Source organism: Zalophus californianus, chromosome 1 (assembly GCF_009762305.2).
Source record: "Zalophus californianus isolate mZalCal1 chromosome 1, mZalCal1.pri.v2, whole genome shotgun sequence".
In the NCBI taxonomy this organism is placed as follows: domain Eukaryota; kingdom Metazoa; phylum Chordata; class Mammalia; order Carnivora; family Otariidae; genus Zalophus; species Zalophus californianus.
In genome coordinates, this window is record NC_045595.1 from 148839324 (window position 1) to 148856020 (window position 16697).

Here is a 16697-nt window from a genome sequence, read left to right on the forward strand (position 1 = left end):
CCGGGCCGCAGCAGCTCTTGGGCGGACCCCTCTCGGCCGGCTGCATCTGAGCCCTGGCCCTCGATCTCTGGATGCTGCACTCCCCGGGAGAAGCCCGCCTGCTTTGGGGCACAACGGCGGCGGCGCTGCGCCGGATTCCGCCCTCCGCCTAGTTCTTCTGCGCCCGGCCACGGTGGGCCGGCAGCCGGCGGCAAGGAGCCTGGGGCTTACGGAGTCGGCGCGGCAGCCCTCCTGGGCCAGCGGGTCCGGGCCAGCCCCGGTCGGTTTGGGGGAAAGGAGGAGGCGAGAGGGGAAGGGCCGCGCCGCAGGAGCCGGTCTTCGCCTCCGCCCCCTGCGCGGACGCGCTGAAAGCTCGGCTCGGCTTTCGCGGGGGCCTCGCTCCCACTCTCGCTGCGGGAGGTGGGGGATGCGGGCGACGGCCCCCCTGGGCTCCAGGACCCACCCCCCAGGGCCCGGGAGCTGTTGCTCCGCCCGCCGCCCCCTCCCCCGTCCTCTCCACCCCCCATCCCACCTCCCCACCCCTCGTAAGAAAATAATGCTGCCTGGCGCCCGCACCTCCCAGTCGCTCCTAGTCCGCCGCGAGGAAAGGGTACCCGCTCGGTCTCCACGCCGGGACCCCCGCCTCGCCGCCCTAGCCGCCGGCTCGCCGCGTGTGCAGCTGGGCCCCGCTTAGGCAGAATCTGCGAGCGCCGCGCCCCGGCATTGCCAGCCCCGGGGAGGCGCCGCCCGCAAGGACACCTCTCCGTCCCGCCTCGTCCGCAACTCCGGTCCTCGTCGAGCTCGAAGCGAACCAGGAGTCCGGACGTCCCTCTGCGCGCGGCGCAGCGGCTCGAGCGGTCCCCGCTGCCCCAGCTCGGAGCCAACTCCATCTCGGACCTGGGACTCCAGACGCGGATTCTCAGCCACTTCTCACCTCGGGGCTGTGCCTGCCTCCCCGCTTGCCCTCCTGCTGCCCTGCTTCTCCGCTCAGGACGGGGGTGCCAAGATGCCCCGCTGCTGCGCAGGGCCCCGGGCCGCCCCCGACGTGTGACCCCAGCCTGGTCCCCCTGCTCGGCCGTCCGCCGTCCCCTTGGAGACCCCCGGCCCGGCCCCCGGGGGAGGAGGAAGAAGACGACGAGGCCGAGAGGGGGATGTCCGGCTCCAAAAGCGTGAGCCCCCCGGGCTACGCGGCGCAGACAGCGGCCGCGCCGGCGTCCCGGGGAGGCCCGGAACACCGCTCGGCGTGGGGGGAAGCGGATTCCCGCGCCAATGGCTACCCCCACGCCCCTGGGGGTTCGACCCGCGGCTGCACCAAGAAACCCGGGGGGGCGGTGACCCCGCAGCAGCAGCAGCGCCTGGCCAACCGCTGGCGCAGCGACGACGACGACGATCCTCCGCTGAGTGGCGACGACCCCCTGGCCGGGGGCTTCGGCTTCAGCTTCCGCTCCAAGTCGGCTTGGCAGGAGCGCGGCGGCGACGACTGCGGTCGCGGCAGCCGCCGGCAGCGCCGGGGCGCGGCCGGCGGGGGCAGCACCCGGGCGCCCCCTGCGGGTGGCGGTGCCGGCTCGGCGGCGGCGGCCGCGGCGGCGGGCGGGACGGAGGTGCGCCCTCGCTCGGTGGAGCTGGGCCTGGAGGAGCGGCGGGGCAAGGGCCGCGCGGTGGACGAGCTGGAGGCCGGCGCCGTCGAGGGCGACGAAGGGGCGGGGGATGGCGGCAGCTCGGCAGAATCAGGCGCGGGGCCCGGCGCAGTGCTGTCGCTGGGTGCCTGCTGCTTGGCGCTGCTGCAGATATTCCGCTCCAAGAAGTTCCCGTCCGACAAGCTGGAGCGGCTGTACCAGCGCTACTTCTTCCGTCTGAACCAGAGTAGCCTCACCATGCTCATGGCCGTGCTGGTGCTCGTGTGCCTCGTCATGCTGGCCTTCCACGCGGCGCGGCCCCCGCTCCAGCTGCCCTACCTGGCAGTGCTGGCGGCTGCGGTAGGTGTCATCCTCGTCATGGCTGTGCTCTGCAACCGCGCCGCCTTCCACCAGGACCACATGGGCCTGGCCTGCTACGCGCTTATCGCCGTGGTGCTGGCCGTGCAGGTGGTGGGCCTGCTGCTGCCCCAGCCGCGCAGCGCCTCCGAGGGCATCTGGTGGACCGTATTCTTCATCTACACCATCTACACGTTGCTGCCTGTGCGCATGCGGGCCGCGGTACTCAGCGGAGTGCTCCTGTCGGCCCTCCACCTGGCCATCGCCTTGCGCACCAACGCCCAGGACCAGTTCCTGCTCAAGCAGGTAGGAGCGCACCTGGACGGAGGGACTGTAGACTGTGGGGTGGGCAGGCCTTGGCCTGACTCCAAAGAGAAGCAACCCATCACCCTTTCTAAATTGATGAAAGAGCCAGAAAGACTTGGCTGTGCCAGTTAGTGGTGCCTTCAGAGCCTCTTAACCCCCTTTGAGCCCCAGCATGTTCATTTACAAAAAGATGCCCTTGCGCCGGAGAAGACACGTAGCCACTAATGGGGGGATATGAGTGAGGAAGCAGAGTTGGAGCAGAAAATTCTATGGAGAGATCCTCCTTCCCTCCCCTGCCCCTGTATATAAAAGGCCCCTCACAAAAGTGGCTGGACCCTGTAGCAACCTCTCCCTCCTCGTTTGTTAAGGATTTCTGGATAGAGGGTTGGGGAGGGGAGCTCCTGGGCACCCCTTGCCCAGTCTCAAGGAGGAGAAATGATAACCCTGCCAGTTGTCTGAGGCTGGGGTTTTGGGAGCTGGAGATATCCCTGAACTTGAGGGAGGACTGACAAGTTTGTTTTGCTTACAAAAGTGCCCTAAGCCAAAAAGCTGCCTTCAGCAAAGGTGGGAAGGAGCCTCTGCCATGTGTGTGGTGGTAGTCCCCCTCCTGGCCTGAGCAGAAAGCTAGTGTTGGGTGGCGTGACCCCTTTCCTTGGGTGTTCCTGGCTATTGCTTGTGGTGAGGACTTTTTATTCCTGCTGAGACTGGTTCCATGCGCTCACAATGGTGGGCTCTGGAGGAATTAAAACCTCTGCCTGGTTAACTGGTGACGCCGCTGAAGGCTTCTGGGAGAGAGGTGTGCTTGCTCTCCTGATCTCAGATGAGACCAGTCCCTCTGACATGCACACCTGCTTCCTTTAGCAGTGGCCTTGTCTGGAGCTCCATGGGCCTCATCCATTGACCCCTGCTGAACCTACTTGTTTTCGTGCAGCTCAGCTGCGAGAGTCAAGTGAGCCCTTGATGCAGGCTAGTTTCTCGACTATGGACCCCACTGCACCCCACACCTCTTTCCGGGTGTCTGCGTCCTCTGATAGAACCTCTAACCATATTCCATTGGCATTGCCTTTCTCCTCCTCGCTTCTGATGCCTTTTCTCAGACTTTGATCCTTTTGGGTACTGCATCTTCCTTGAGGGGTTTTCCTGTGCCCCCAGCTTCCCGGGTGTGGTACCCTTCTTGCCACAGGGAATAGCACCAGTATGGGCTTCAGGGAGCTGGGCTCTAGCTGCCCCTCCAAAGTACTCTGTGACTGGGAGGAAGAGGATCTGCAGCCTCTCTGGGCCCCGGGTTCTTTTCTCGAGAATGAGAGAATTGTGTATGCTCCTTCCAGTTCCAACCTCTGTGCCAAGCCTCACCCTCTGTGCCAAGCCTCACCTCCTACCAGGAGCCCCTCCTTCCGTTCCAGCCATACTGGCCTCTCCCTCTTCTGCATGGTTAACAATAGAGTCAGAGCCACAGAGTGGAGCACTTACTTATTTTCCAGTGCCCATTGGTTTTGCTCCCCATCCAATGTAAGCTCCTTGGGTGCAGGATTCCTGACGTGTATGTTTTTTCTTCTCCACCCTCTCTTCCTTGTCTAGCACATTTTAGGGTACTTAGTAGGGATTTAATAACTGCTTGCCAATTTGGTTGTGTTCCAGTGAGTGGAGTAGGTGGGGCTGTTGAAGCCTAGTTAAAGTTTTTCTGATCTGGGATCAGAAGGAAAACAAAAATCTTTAGAGATCAGCTTTGAACTTGAGAGAGGAACCTATCAAGAGGGGGTGGTGTAAGAAAAAGTTAACTGCTATTGTTAGTGCTTATAAAGGCTCCGACTCTTTCTGACCTGAGGACCCAGGCTATCACACGGATGTCGGATGTTGTATCTTTGGGCATTATTCCTGGCTTGGGTAGAAGGCAGGTTGCTTGGATGGGTGTAGCTTTTCTGCAGAGGGAAGGGCTTGTCGTCCACATGGAGAAGCAGAGATTTCCAGGATCATTCACGGTATTTTTTCTGAACCAGCCCAGGCCATCCTAGATGTATGGTTTCAAGAGACTGGAGTCAGGTCCCAAGAAAGGAGTTCTGGTCCTGGGGTGCTCCAACCCCACCTTAGCATGACAATGCCCTGGCCACAGCAGAGTGACTGTCTGACTGACTCCCCTTCTTTCTCTGGCAAATCCCCTTCCCTCCCCCACCTTTGCCACCTCCCACCCCATGCTGCTTTTACCCATTGCAGTCTTTAGACTTGGCTGTAGGCTTTTGGGTGGATTTACACTTAACTTCTCCCGATCTGCTCCGTGGAGGACAGCAGGGCTTGTTAGTGATGGTCCAGGACAAGGGAATGCAAACATTCTATTTGGCTTCAGAGAAAACTGTATTTTGGGGGGTCTGTATTTGATTATGCCTGATAGAAAATTTATGTTCCTTAACCAAACCCTGATGGATGGAAGGGAATGATAGGCGGGACAGTCCAGTATTAACCTCTGCTTCAGATTACCCCAGAGCAGCAGGTGTTTGAGGCTGGCTGGCATTAGATGCCTTGTTCTTTTCTTTGATAAAGACACATGTCCAGGGAAATGGTGGGGGGGGCAGTGCATGGTTTCTAATGTTGGGGCTTTGGAAATCCCTCCCCGCCCCGTCCCACGTGCCTTGTAGGCCCTGGGTAAACTGTGTTCTTCACTTCTCCTCCTGCAGGGCTGACCCCCTTGCTCCCACAGCCCACGTCCTCAATGTCATTATCTGACCTGGGTATTTTCTTCTTCCCCACCCCCTCTTTATGTTTGGGGCTCTGTCCTTTGCTCCAATTAGGAGGAGAAATACTTGGTTTCTCAACTGGTGCCTCCTGAGGGTTTTTACTCAAAAGATAACCAAGAGGTAGCCCTCTTTGGGGGATGGTGTTTCTTCCCTTCCTATATCTTTTGCTCTAGCTCTTCCCCCGGTATCCATCCCCCTCCCCCTCTGCTTTCCCTCTCACTTCCTTTCTCCTCCCGCCCCCCCCTTCCTGTCCCCTGTTGCTCCCTGCCCACCTTCCCTCTCCTCGGCCTGCTGGCTTGTGCTGCTTCCCCATCTCCTACTCCCTGTTTGCAGCCTCTCAGCGTCTCCTGTGCTCTTGTCTCTCTGTTGTCTCTTCCGTGGGATACAGCAGGAGCGTCACAGGGTTGTTTTTTTCCTCCTTCTTTGCCTGTTAGAAGTCCCTCCGCTACACCCATACCATAAATAACACTCAAGCATCTGCCAAACACATTCCTCACTTGTGTTAATAGGGCTGCAATGATGCCGAGCCTGTTGCCATGGCGACCTCATTTTTGTTTGATGGTATCCCACTCTGCTACATAAAGCCTCTGCACGCACTCACACACAAACAAGCACACTCACACAACCATTACATATGCTTAGCTATTAAAGATCATCTTGGAGGGGTGCCTGGGTGGCTCAATCAGTTAAGCGGCTGCCTTCGGCTCAGGTCATGATCCCAGGGTCCTGGGATCGAGCCCCACGTCTGGCTCCCTGCTCAGAGGAGAGCCTGCTTCTTCCTCTCCCTCTGCCTGCCACTGCGCCTACTTGTGCTCGCTCTCTATCTCTCTTTCATATAAATAAATAAAAATCTTTAAAAAAAAAAAAAGATCATCCTGGAGAAAATATCTCTGGGCCCTGTGGGGGCAGGTGGTCACAGGCCCGAGGAGATGAGCATCCCTGCCGTCCAGTGTTACTCCAGCAGGTGATAATGGATGGGAGAGAAAAGTAGAGAGTCCTGTTCGGATGTGGGGTATAATTATTCTGCAGCCACATTAGGCCTGCCCGATGTGGTTTCTGAGAAGACTCTGATCCCGCACACGTCCCTGTGAGCTTGGGAGAGCTGTGAGAAGGATGGGTCATCCCTCATGGTGTGGGATGACCCATCCTCCTTCCCCGCACATCTTCACCTCCTTCCTGTCTTCCCCCGTGACCCTTTTGGAGAAACTCCGTGATGTCCTGCATTTCGTCCTTTGTGCCCGTTTGAACCTGTAACTGTCACCAGTCGTCCCAGAGATCATAGAGGCACAGGCGCTGTGTGGGTGATGTTCTGTGACTGTGAGCACGTGTGAGTGTCTGTAGCTAGGAGGCTGGGGATGGAGGGGGTGGGGATGCAGAGCGCGAACCAACTGCTGTGTATGTGCGGGTGTGTCTGCCCGTGTGTGTGCGCGCACACGTGTCTGTGTGTGTGTGTGTGTGTGTGTCTGTTGTGTGGGCTGACCCCAGCAATGGAGGGGGAAGCCTTTGTGTTGACTTCCAAAGGAGATCATTGCAGCTCTGTCCTGTTTACTCTTGGCTTGGTGGCTGGCTTCCAGGGGTGGCCGTTTTTTGCCTTTCTGGTTCTGGGCCTTCACTGCCCTTCCGACCTTGACCTCTGGCTCCTCAGGGCAGTACCCTGGATGCACATCCCCTACTTTCCCTAATGAAGTTGGGGGCTAGACTCGAGATACAAGGCTCCTATCCTTCCCTTTCCAAGACTCTTCCTGCTGCCCACTGACTCAGCTGCCCAGGGAGCTCCACGGCCGCCTCCTTGCCCTGGAGCTCGGCCCAGAGGCCTGTGTGGTGGGTCACTGTGTTGGCCGCATGTGCGCTGCCGCCGGCCGCTCCCCCCGGCTCACTGGGGTGCTGAGGGGGGGACGCACTTCTCCTGCAATGGCTGGCATTGCCTGCCACCCATTATTCCCCCCATTTCTGGACAGGAGACACCAGGCCTTAGTGAACTCCAGCAGCAGCAGTGGTCTGGGCTTGGCGGTCGGCTCTGAGTTTGGAGCCGAGGAGGGTCTGCTTGGGTGGTTTTTTTTTTTTGCTAATTGTTTTTGCCAATTCTCCTTGCTAATTGTTTTCAATTACATTGCCCTCTTCTCTGTGCAACAGGGCAGGGGTGTTGGGAGGGGAGCAGAAGCCTCTGGGGGTAGGGTCGAGCAGGGCTTTTGGGTAGGGGGTTCCAGATCCCAGGGGTGCCTCAATTCCTATGGGGAGGACTTCAGGCAGGGCAGAGACCCAGCCGAGGAACAAAATGACCAGCTTGTGTATTTGTGGGAATGTTCAGTGTTAATAATTCAATCTAAGTTTTGTTTTGTTTTGTTTAAAGATTTTATTTATATGTTTGACCGAGAGATAGAGCACAAGTAGGCAGAGTGGCAGGCAGAGGGAGAGGGAGAAGCAGGCTCCCCGCTGAGTAGGGAGCCCGATGCGGGGCTCCATCTCAGGACCCCAGGATCATGACCTGAGCCGAAGGCAGCCGCTTCACCGACTGAGCCACCCACGTGCCCCTCAATCTGAGTTTTGATCTGGAGCAAGAGCATGAGGTCTGTGTGCTGTGAACACAGAACAGGGTGCTCATATTTATCTATAAAGAGGACACAGACGATGTTTTGAGCCCCATTGCAGGAACCTGCCCAACCTCACAGAAAAGTTCTATCAGTATACAAGTCCTGGACAGAAGCTTTCCCATGCAGATGGGCCCTGGCCACAGGTCATCTGTCAGAAGGGGCGGCTGCAGCAGAAGCAGGGCTGGGGTCCTTCCTGGGCCAGGCCTTGTGTTCTCCTAGGGGGTATGAAAGGGGCGCCCACCTTGGTCCCAGCCAGAGATGGAGTGGGTGTTGGGCAAGGCCAGATGGGAGGCTCCTGTGACTGTACCAGCCTCTTTATGGGAGGCGTCCTGTCCAGGATGCCCGCCCAGCACCTCAGTTAACTGTGGGTATCTTGTGGGGGTCCAGCTCCTGGTCGTTTACTTACCAGGAGGGCAACCTGTGTTGGGATTGGAAATAGTTTGCTCCAAGAACTCATGCCCGTAAATCCTTTGGGTGCCGTTACATAAGTTATGTTTTAGCATATCCTTCTTTCATCTGTGCTTATCAGGTGGGAGCAACTAGTTAACAAAGGGTGGGATCAGCATTAATGTTCTCTCCCAGACCCAAAACTTCGTGGAGATAGTTAGAAAGCCCGACTTCCCACCCTCTCCCCCCAGTTTTTCTCAAGGACAGGGAAGGTCTCTCTTTACAAGGTTACAAACAAAATCTGGGGGTTTCTAGGGGCTCAAAGTGAGCCTGCATTGGGGGTTGCCAGTCTGAAAAGAGCAGCAGGCTGTTTGGGTATGTTAATTGACATATCCAATTCAAGGCAAGATTCAGGCCCCCTTTGAAATATTATGGTTGATTCTGGAATTCAGAGGAAGGTGACCAGCTTGGGAAGGGGACCAGACACCTTGACTTCTGAGAGAACCTTTGAAAGGCTGGGAGAAGTTTAGCTGGGAGGAGAGCAGGCTGTAACCGGGTAAGAAAACACTTGGGCAAGATGTTATTGCCGGGGCCCCTGTTGCCAGACACTAGAAGAGGGGCTAAATTTATTTTTAGTTGCCCCCAAGGGTAGGGTTGGGGCAAATGGGTAAAAACAATAGACAGATTTCAGCTCCAGGTAGGAGATACCTTTCCAGCCTTTGGGGCTACAGCCATCAAAGCAGATGCCTCCCGGGGTAGGCAGTGTGGCAGGGGAGGTTTGCAGGTAGAGGCTGGCTGGCCTCAGCCACACTTGTTACTGAGGAAATGGCTCTGCTTTCAGAGGTCTGGCTTGGGGTCCAGGAATGAATCTGTTTTTTTGAACAGCTTGGATCTACTTTTCCAAAGTTCTCCAGGTGATCTAGACCAACTCTTAGGCTTGGGATCATTGACCAAGATGGCTGCTCAGGTCACCCTCAACCCTAGGAGCCTGTGGTTTAGTGCCTGGCATCGGTGTGACTGTCTCCTAAAGCCCGTTGGGGGGTTCTGTCGTCATGCCCATCTCAGGCTCTGTTTGAAAGAAGCAAAAGCAGGGGTGCCTGGCTGGCTCTGTCGGTGGAGCATGCGACTCTTGATCTCAGGGTTGAGTTCGAGCCCCACGTTGGGTGTGAGGATCACTTCAAAATAAAAAATAAAGGGTGCCTGGGTGGCTCAGTCAGTTAAGCGACTGCCTTCGGCTCAGGTCATGATCCTGGAGTCCCGGGATCGAGTCCCGCATCGGGCTCCCTGCTCGGCGGGGAGTCTGCTTCTCCCTCGGACCCTCCCCCCTCTCATGTGCTCTCTCGCTCATATTCTCTCTCTCAAATAAATAAAATCTTTAAAAAAATAAAAATAAAAATAAAATAAATAAAAAATAAAAAACATTTTTAAAAGATTTTATTTATTTATTTGACAGAGAGAGAGAGACAGAGAGAGAGAGACAGCGAGAGAGGGAACACAAGGAGGGGGGAGTGGGAGAGGCAGAAGCAGGCCTCCCTCTGAGCAGGGAGCCCGATGCTGAGAAGGGAGCCAGATACGGGGCTCCATCCCAGGACCCTGGGATCATGACCTGAGCCGAAGGCAGACGCTTAACCGGCTGAGCCAGCCAGGCGCCCCAAAAATTAAAAAAAATTTTTTTAAAAAGAAGCAAAATCACTGCAGACCTGATGAGACTTTCGGGTGGGGCTGGCCAGCGTGTGCCGATGGGAGGATGCAGATCTGGAAGGTGATGGGTAGTGGTGAAACAGGATGGGAGGGATGCCCCGCACCTGGACTCACTCTCCTCCCCGCCTTTCTCATCCCCTGTCTCTGGTTTGAGGCAAAGCAATCTGTGGCTCACCATTGGTGGTGGCGCCGGGGGCGGGGGTCGTTCAGCAGAGAGATCAACCTTGGTTTGAGTCCTGGTGTATTCATTCCTTTGTCTGGTAGTGGATACGAAAAATTCTGAGAGGACACCCCGGTCCAGAAGGGGTGTACAGAACGGGGAGAACGTGGCGTGGGGCAAGAGGTAGGGAGCAAGGAGATGGTTTGAAGGAGGGGTAGGGCTTCAGGAAAGCAAGAGGAGATTGGAACTCTGCGTATAAGGACAGGCCTAGAAGTGGGGGCAGGGGTGCTGTCTGGGAACAATGGGATGTAGTTATCAGAAAAGGGGGAAAGACGAACAAACACGGGGAGAGACAGTAGCGGCTTTATTCTTCAGGCCAGCCGCATGTGTCCGCGTGAGACCCTCCCACCTCCTCCTTGCTCTGAGTGGGTTATGAGTTACTGCTTCTGGGCTTGAGGCTGCCTGACCTCACCCTTGGGTGGTCTCCCTCCCTTCCCTTTAAGGGTCCCTGGGCTTTCTCACACAGCTCACTGCAGTCTCAGTCGGCTTTTCAAAGGGGTCTTCAGGGGCCTCAGTGCCCGGCGCACAGTAGGTGCTCAGTGAGGGTTTGAATGAGTGAATGAATGGGTGGTGGGGTGGGTGGACGGCTGCACACAGACTCTGCTGCGCCGAAGTGCTAGACCAACACCTCCACAGAAGGAAGCGATGCAGCTTGGCTTGGAAACCTATTTTGGTGGATTGCAATCCCAAACTCTGAGCAGGGCTTCCAAAATCCCTCCTGCTGCAATTTTAAACGTGTGCCTTCTTGGAAACCCAGAGCTGTCGCCTGGCACTGCCGATACTGTATCACTTCACAGATGTGAAAACCATTAATAAGTCATTCTTTCAACCTTCTCCCCATTCAGTCGGACAGCCCCTGGGTATTAGGTGCCTATTGTATACCGGGGCACTGTGCTAGGCCATTGGGGGGGGGGTGTTTCAAAGCCTGGGTCCCAGCACCCAGGACTGGCATTAGCTCAGACTCTTAAGTGTCCTTTGGAGGGATGTTAGTAGATGTTTCACCTACACACATTTGCTTCTGTGTCAGATGAGCTTTTGAAATACTGGCTTAAACAGAATTATTTACTGTAGGACTTTAAAGCTTTGAATATGTTAATACGCACTAAAATTTGCCAAGGGGGGATATCGCATGAAGCCTTTATCACACATATTTGACCCTAGAATCTGTTTTTTAAGGAACATAACAGGGGTCAGTAGTGTTTGTTGGGGGACGCCTGCGTGGCTCAGTTGGTTAAGTGTCTGCCTTTAGCTCAAGTCAGGATCCCAGGGTCTTAGGATTGAGCCCCGGGTCAGACTCCCTGCTCAGTGGGGAGTCTGCTTCTCCTGCTCCCTCTGCAGCTCCCCCTCGCTGTCTCTCTCTCTCGCTCTGTCAAATAGATGAAAAATCTTTTTTTTTTTTTAAGATTTTATTTGTTTATTTGACAGAGAGAGAGACAGCGAAAGAGGGAACACAAGCAGGGGGAGTGGGAGAGGGAGAAGCGGGCTTCCTGCTGAGCAGGGAGCCTGATGCGGGGCTCGATCCCAGGACCCCGGGACCATGACCTGAGCCAGAGGCAGAAGCTTAACGACTGAGCCACCCAGGTGCCTCAGATAGATGAAGAATCTTAAAATAATAAAAGTTAAAAAAATAGTGTTTGTTGGAACTCACTTGAGGACACACTGCTTCAGGAGGTGGGAGCAGCCTGGAAATTTCTCAGACATGGGCCTCTGGGATAGGCCTAGGCAAAGTAATCTAGACGGGGGCATTTGTTTGGTGGCTTTCCTCCCTCAAGAAGGTTTCTCAGCCCACACTGGCTGGCTGCCTGTTTTAAAGTCTCATTCCCCATCTGGGTCTGAAATCCTTTATAAAATAAAGGGTTTTGATGGAAGGGACCAGGAAGATGCCTCCTTTAATCTAGTTTTAGTTTGTTTTAGGTTTTTTTGTTTTTGTTTTTGTTTGTTTTGTGCTTTTTGTTTTTTTGCTATCGTTAGACATTGGAGCAGGTTGGGCTTCTGTATGATGACTTTGGTGGGTCTGGGGCCCATTGAATTTCTTTCCAGAACTTTCACTTCAGGCACTGATTGCCTGGCTGCCCGCAGGGAAGTGAGTGATGGGCCATTCTAGAGCATCCTTCTTGTCCAAATATTCTTTGTTTTCTTTCCACCTCAACCCTCCAAAAGGAGGAAGTCCTTAAAGATTATTGAAACCATGAGTATATACTGAATGTTTACCACGAGCCTGACATGGAACTAATCCCTTCCATACAAGACCTCATTTAATCGTAATGTCATCCCTATGAGAAAGACATTTTTATCCCCATTTCAGGGCTCGGACAATGAAATAAGAGAAGGTAAGTAACTTCCTCAAAGTCACAGAGCTATTGACATAGCAGATGATGCAGCACGCACCCATATTCCCTGGGCGTGGACCTTTCTACTCCTGCTAGCCGCCCGTACCCAAGGGCTTTCTCTGGTCCTGAGCCTCTCTGCTTGCCTGTGGGGCAGGTCAGAAGTGCTGGGATTTCCAGCCCGAGAGCAGCTCTCAGCCAGTGACCATTGTGTGCTGGTGGAGGAATACCCCAACTCCCTTGCCCCTGGGGTGAGGGGAGTCTCACTCTGAGACACGTGTTCTTCATTGGCTCCCTGTCCCAAGGAAGCTGTCGGCTCTAGTTGCCCACAGTGCTAACAGGCTTGATGACGTCCCCTTTTCTGGGCCTTCTCCCCTTCCTTGTCTCACTCCCCCGTTCCCCTTTTGGTGTTTCTTGGGGTCACCTGCCAGGTAAACCACTTGTACTCAAATCCTTGTCTCAGGATCTTTTCCTGTGGGGGATCCAAATCGAGAGTTAAGAAGCAGGGATTCTAACCCAGGTTTGACTTGAACCCCAGGAAGGGGGAGAGGCCGCTTACTGGGGTAAACATGCATCAGGTGCAAGACTTGGGTGGCAGGCTCAGAACTTAGTCCTGCCTGGGCCCCTCATTCCTACCTGGTAACCTTTGTCACTAGTAGAGTGGTTGTTGCTGGATGAGAGGAATGAAGTGGAGTATAAAAAACAATTTAAGAAATACGTCTCTATAAATACACATATAATTTATGTATGATATATTCATCTATCTATCTGCATAACTATTTTTAAAGTTTTTACTTCTTAAAAAAGTATGGCTTTCTGTTGCCTAGACAGTGGCTCAAATACCAGCCAAAAGACTCACTTTTTGTTTTTTATTTATTTATTTATTTAATGGATGGGCAGGTGGGGAGGGACAGAGGGAAAGGGAGAGAGAATCTCATGCAGACTCCGCGCTGAGTGTGGAACCGATGTGGGGCTTGATCTCATGACCCTAAGATCATGATCGGAACCGAAATCGAGAGTCAGATTAACCAACTGAGCTGCCCAGATGCCCTCCCACCTTTTTTTTTTTAAAGACTCACTTTCCCATTTGATTAGCATTTTATAGATACCAAAGGACTTTACCATGTGTGATCTCCTCTGCTGTCATGACGGTTCTGAGGAGATGATGGGTTCGGATGGGGCAGACGTGAGCTCTGGGGCCCAGAGGTCCAGGAGAAAAGCCTGGTTCCGTGACCCTAGCTGAGCTGCTCTGCCTCCCTCAGTGTTTCCCTCCTGTTTTCCTCCTGTTCATGGGGGATGATAGTTTCCTGATTGACAGGATCTGATGCTGGGTGGCCAAAACAAGGTAACGCACTCCTAGTTCCAGACCTATGTTGCTGATATTATGTTGGAGAGGGGGAAGTAGGGGTTCAGAGAGGTTAAGTGACCTCATTTAGGTCACACAGCTAGTCATTTTGCTCCGGAGTTGCAACATAAATCCTGATCTCTGACTCCAAATCCAGTGCTCTTTTCACATTTGGACCCAGCCGTGCATCCACTTCGTGGTGCATACTGAAGCTTGAGAAGGCACAGCTGTTGTCAGGCAGTTGTCTCGGTTGGGGTTTGGAATGCATGGTGTTTTATTTGTGATAACCTTCCTTCCTTCATGGTGTCTGGCTCAGATGGGCATTCAGTGAGTTGTCATTTCCTGAGCCTGCAGTGCCTCGAGGGAAGGTGGCCCTGAGGTGTTCAGGGGGTGCCTGGGATCAGATGCTTACCGAGAAGAGCTCCTGAGTGGTTTTTTTTTTTGTTTGTTTTTTTAAAGATTTTATTTATTTATTTGACAGAGAGAGACACAGCAAGAGAGGGGAGCACAAGCAGGGGGAGAGGGAGAGGGAGAAGCAGGCTTCCCGCCGAGCAGGGAGCCCGACGCGGGGCTCGATCCCAGGACCCTGGGATCATGACCTGAGCCGAAGGCAGAAGCTTTTTTTTTAGCAAATTTTTTTTTAAGATTTTTTTTATTTATTAGAGAGAGAGAGAGAGCACATGAGAGGGGGGAGGGTCAGAGGGAGAAGCAGACTCCCTGCTGAACAGGGAGCCCGATGTGGGACTCGATCCCGGGACTCCAGGATCATGACCTGAGCCGAATGCAGTTGCTTAACCAACTGAGCCACCCAGGCGCCCCCTCCTGAGTGGTTTTATGGATGTGTGATAGGGACTGAGACCCAGGGGAGGGGTCAGAAGCGACACTAGGATAGCTTAGCTTGGGGGAGGCTGCCTCCTAATATCCACTCTTAGGATGGCATACGTGGAACAGGGGAGGGGAAGGCAGAATCTGCTGGGGACGCATCAGGTTATTCCTTGGTACACCCTGGAGCTCAGACCCGGGGTCTTTCTGGAGAGTAGCATCTAGCAGAGGTGTGGTTTAGTGTTTACTAGACCGTTCCTACGATACCTTCAAAGTACAGCTCCTCACAACTATCAACATCTGAAAAAGTACCCCAAACCTCCTGCTTCACATCTGCTTTTCTCCCTGTCCCTTGTCTCAAGAAGACTAAAGGAAAACGTTAATTCCTACTCAAGTGCCATTTTTTTGCTCAGTGGAATTTCCAGATTTTTATTTTCACATTTTCTTTTGGGGTTGGGAAAGCTATTTGTTTGTTTACTTAGCATGCCAAGTCCCCAGTCTTCCTCTGGCCAAGTCCCTGTTCCTATAAACATTTTACCCAGTTGCGTGGGAGGGATCCATCCACCCCCCTGACTGGCTCCCAGTTGGTACCACCAGCAGGCAGTGCCTCGGCCCTACATCCCAGCCGTGGAGGCTGCCGGGGAGTGGTGCCAGAGCTGAGCTCCGGTGAGCAGGGCAGCCTTGTGCCTCTCCAGGGGCCCTGCCTTTGCAACTTTGGACCCTGTGGATCTAGATTAGAAGCGTCCTCTTTTTTTTCCCTGCAGCACTTACACTGGTCTGTAATTTATCTTGGCGGGTTTATCTATCTTTCTACTTGACAATCCGCTTTCTGAGGGCAGTGTCTGTCTGTTTAATACCCAAATATTTACTGAATGCTATTGACTTTGTGGTCCCTACTTGCCCAGCATTGTGGGAAGAAGGCAGATAGTTCCCATCCTCAGGTTCCACAGGGATTTCTGCCTTGGCAGAGGGGAGTCCCTCATGGTGCTCCCTCCCTGGACCAGGGCAGGCTCGTCCTCCACTGGCAGGGGACCATGTGCCTGGGGTCGTGGCCTTAGAAAACACTGCTATTCTTCTACCTTCTTCGCTCTCTTGGATCTGGTCTGTCTGGTGATGTCAAGCAGGACCCCTGCACCCATTTGCCCCCCACCCCACCCCATCCTCAATCCCCTGTCTTCTCATCTTTCCTGCTCCCTGAGTCCTCCCCGACTCTGCCTTTCCCACTGTAAGGTGTTGGGAAGACCCCCAGAGACTTGCCAGGAGTCAAGTTTAACTGTAAGGACAATAAATACAGGCATGGATAACTACACAGATTGCAGAAAGTATTCTTCATTCTTTGGAAAGCAATCCCATGGAACTGCAGTTCCCGCAGCACGCTCTCAACTTCCTTCAAGTTGGTTGCCATGTACTACTGAGCATGTGTCAGCTCCACTTTTCACCTCAAACTCCCGGGGCCAAGACTTCAGCTCTCTGGGTGGGTTAACCTCAAGAAACCCAAGGGAGCTTAATGTGTGGGAAGTGAAGGCACACCTAGGAGTTCTTATATAACCCCGGTACCCAGGCTCACGCAGGCGGGGGGGGGGGGGGGCGCTGGGCATCCGCATGTTGTCATGCTCCTGGCGAGCTTAACATGCGCCAGGGCTGAGAACTCCCGTCCTGAGCCTCCCTCCCTCAGCAGAGGGATCATGTAGATGACACTGAGTCTGATTTATGGCTATACTGAAAGGCGAGTTGTTTATATCAAAAGGGTTTATTGTGGTGATTCAGGAAAGAGTGATGGCCACTAAAAATTATTGCAGGCATGTAATGGGAAGAAAACTCGGTTGGCGGTTGGTGTATAAAATCTTGTCAGGCAAGGCTGTGGCTCGGCTCGGTATATTTATGTTGCTCTTATCACCAGCAATTAGCCTCGAACGTGGCTCGATAAATGGCTGAGCGCGGTGCTATAATAACTGCAGGAATATTTTTGGAAATGACTGCTACACCATGTGCTTGCCTAAGCCACCCTAGCAGGGCCACGACTCTCACTCAACGTGCTGCGGCCCCCTGGCAGTGACACCCAAGTACCTTTTGATCGGCACTAACTCCTTCCTGTCTTTTGTACGTGGTATTTCACTTCGGAGTGGGTGGAAATCGTGCAAACACCCGTGGACTTGCTCCCCACCCTCAGCGGTGTTCACTGTCCTCTGTGAGTCCCTCCACCTAGATTGTAAACGAGAACAGTGTCTGTAGTAGATGCGCAAAAAATATTTGTGGGATGGATGAATGAATTTGCTCCGAGTGACACAGCAGGTAAATAGCAACGTTCGTCCAGCGC

General features: G+C 54.1%; 1 protein-coding gene across 2 annotated transcripts in view; it reads left to right on the forward strand.

Moving 5' to 3' along the window:
- The first annotated feature begins 1097 nt into the window (after positions 1 to 1097).
- ADCY5 (adenylate cyclase 5) overlaps positions 1098 to 16697 on the forward strand; it is a 151832-nt gene continuing 136232 nt past the window's right edge. For both annotated transcript variants that reach the window (XR_003518200.2, XM_027585035.2), the window contains exon 1: positions 1098 to 2258. Coding sequence is in view for 1 of the 2 variants with exons in the window: in XM_027585035.2 (XP_027440836.1) it covers positions 1131 to 2258 (1128 nt within the window). In the remaining variant the exon portion in view is untranslated. The remainder of the gene's footprint in view (positions 2259 to 16697) is intronic.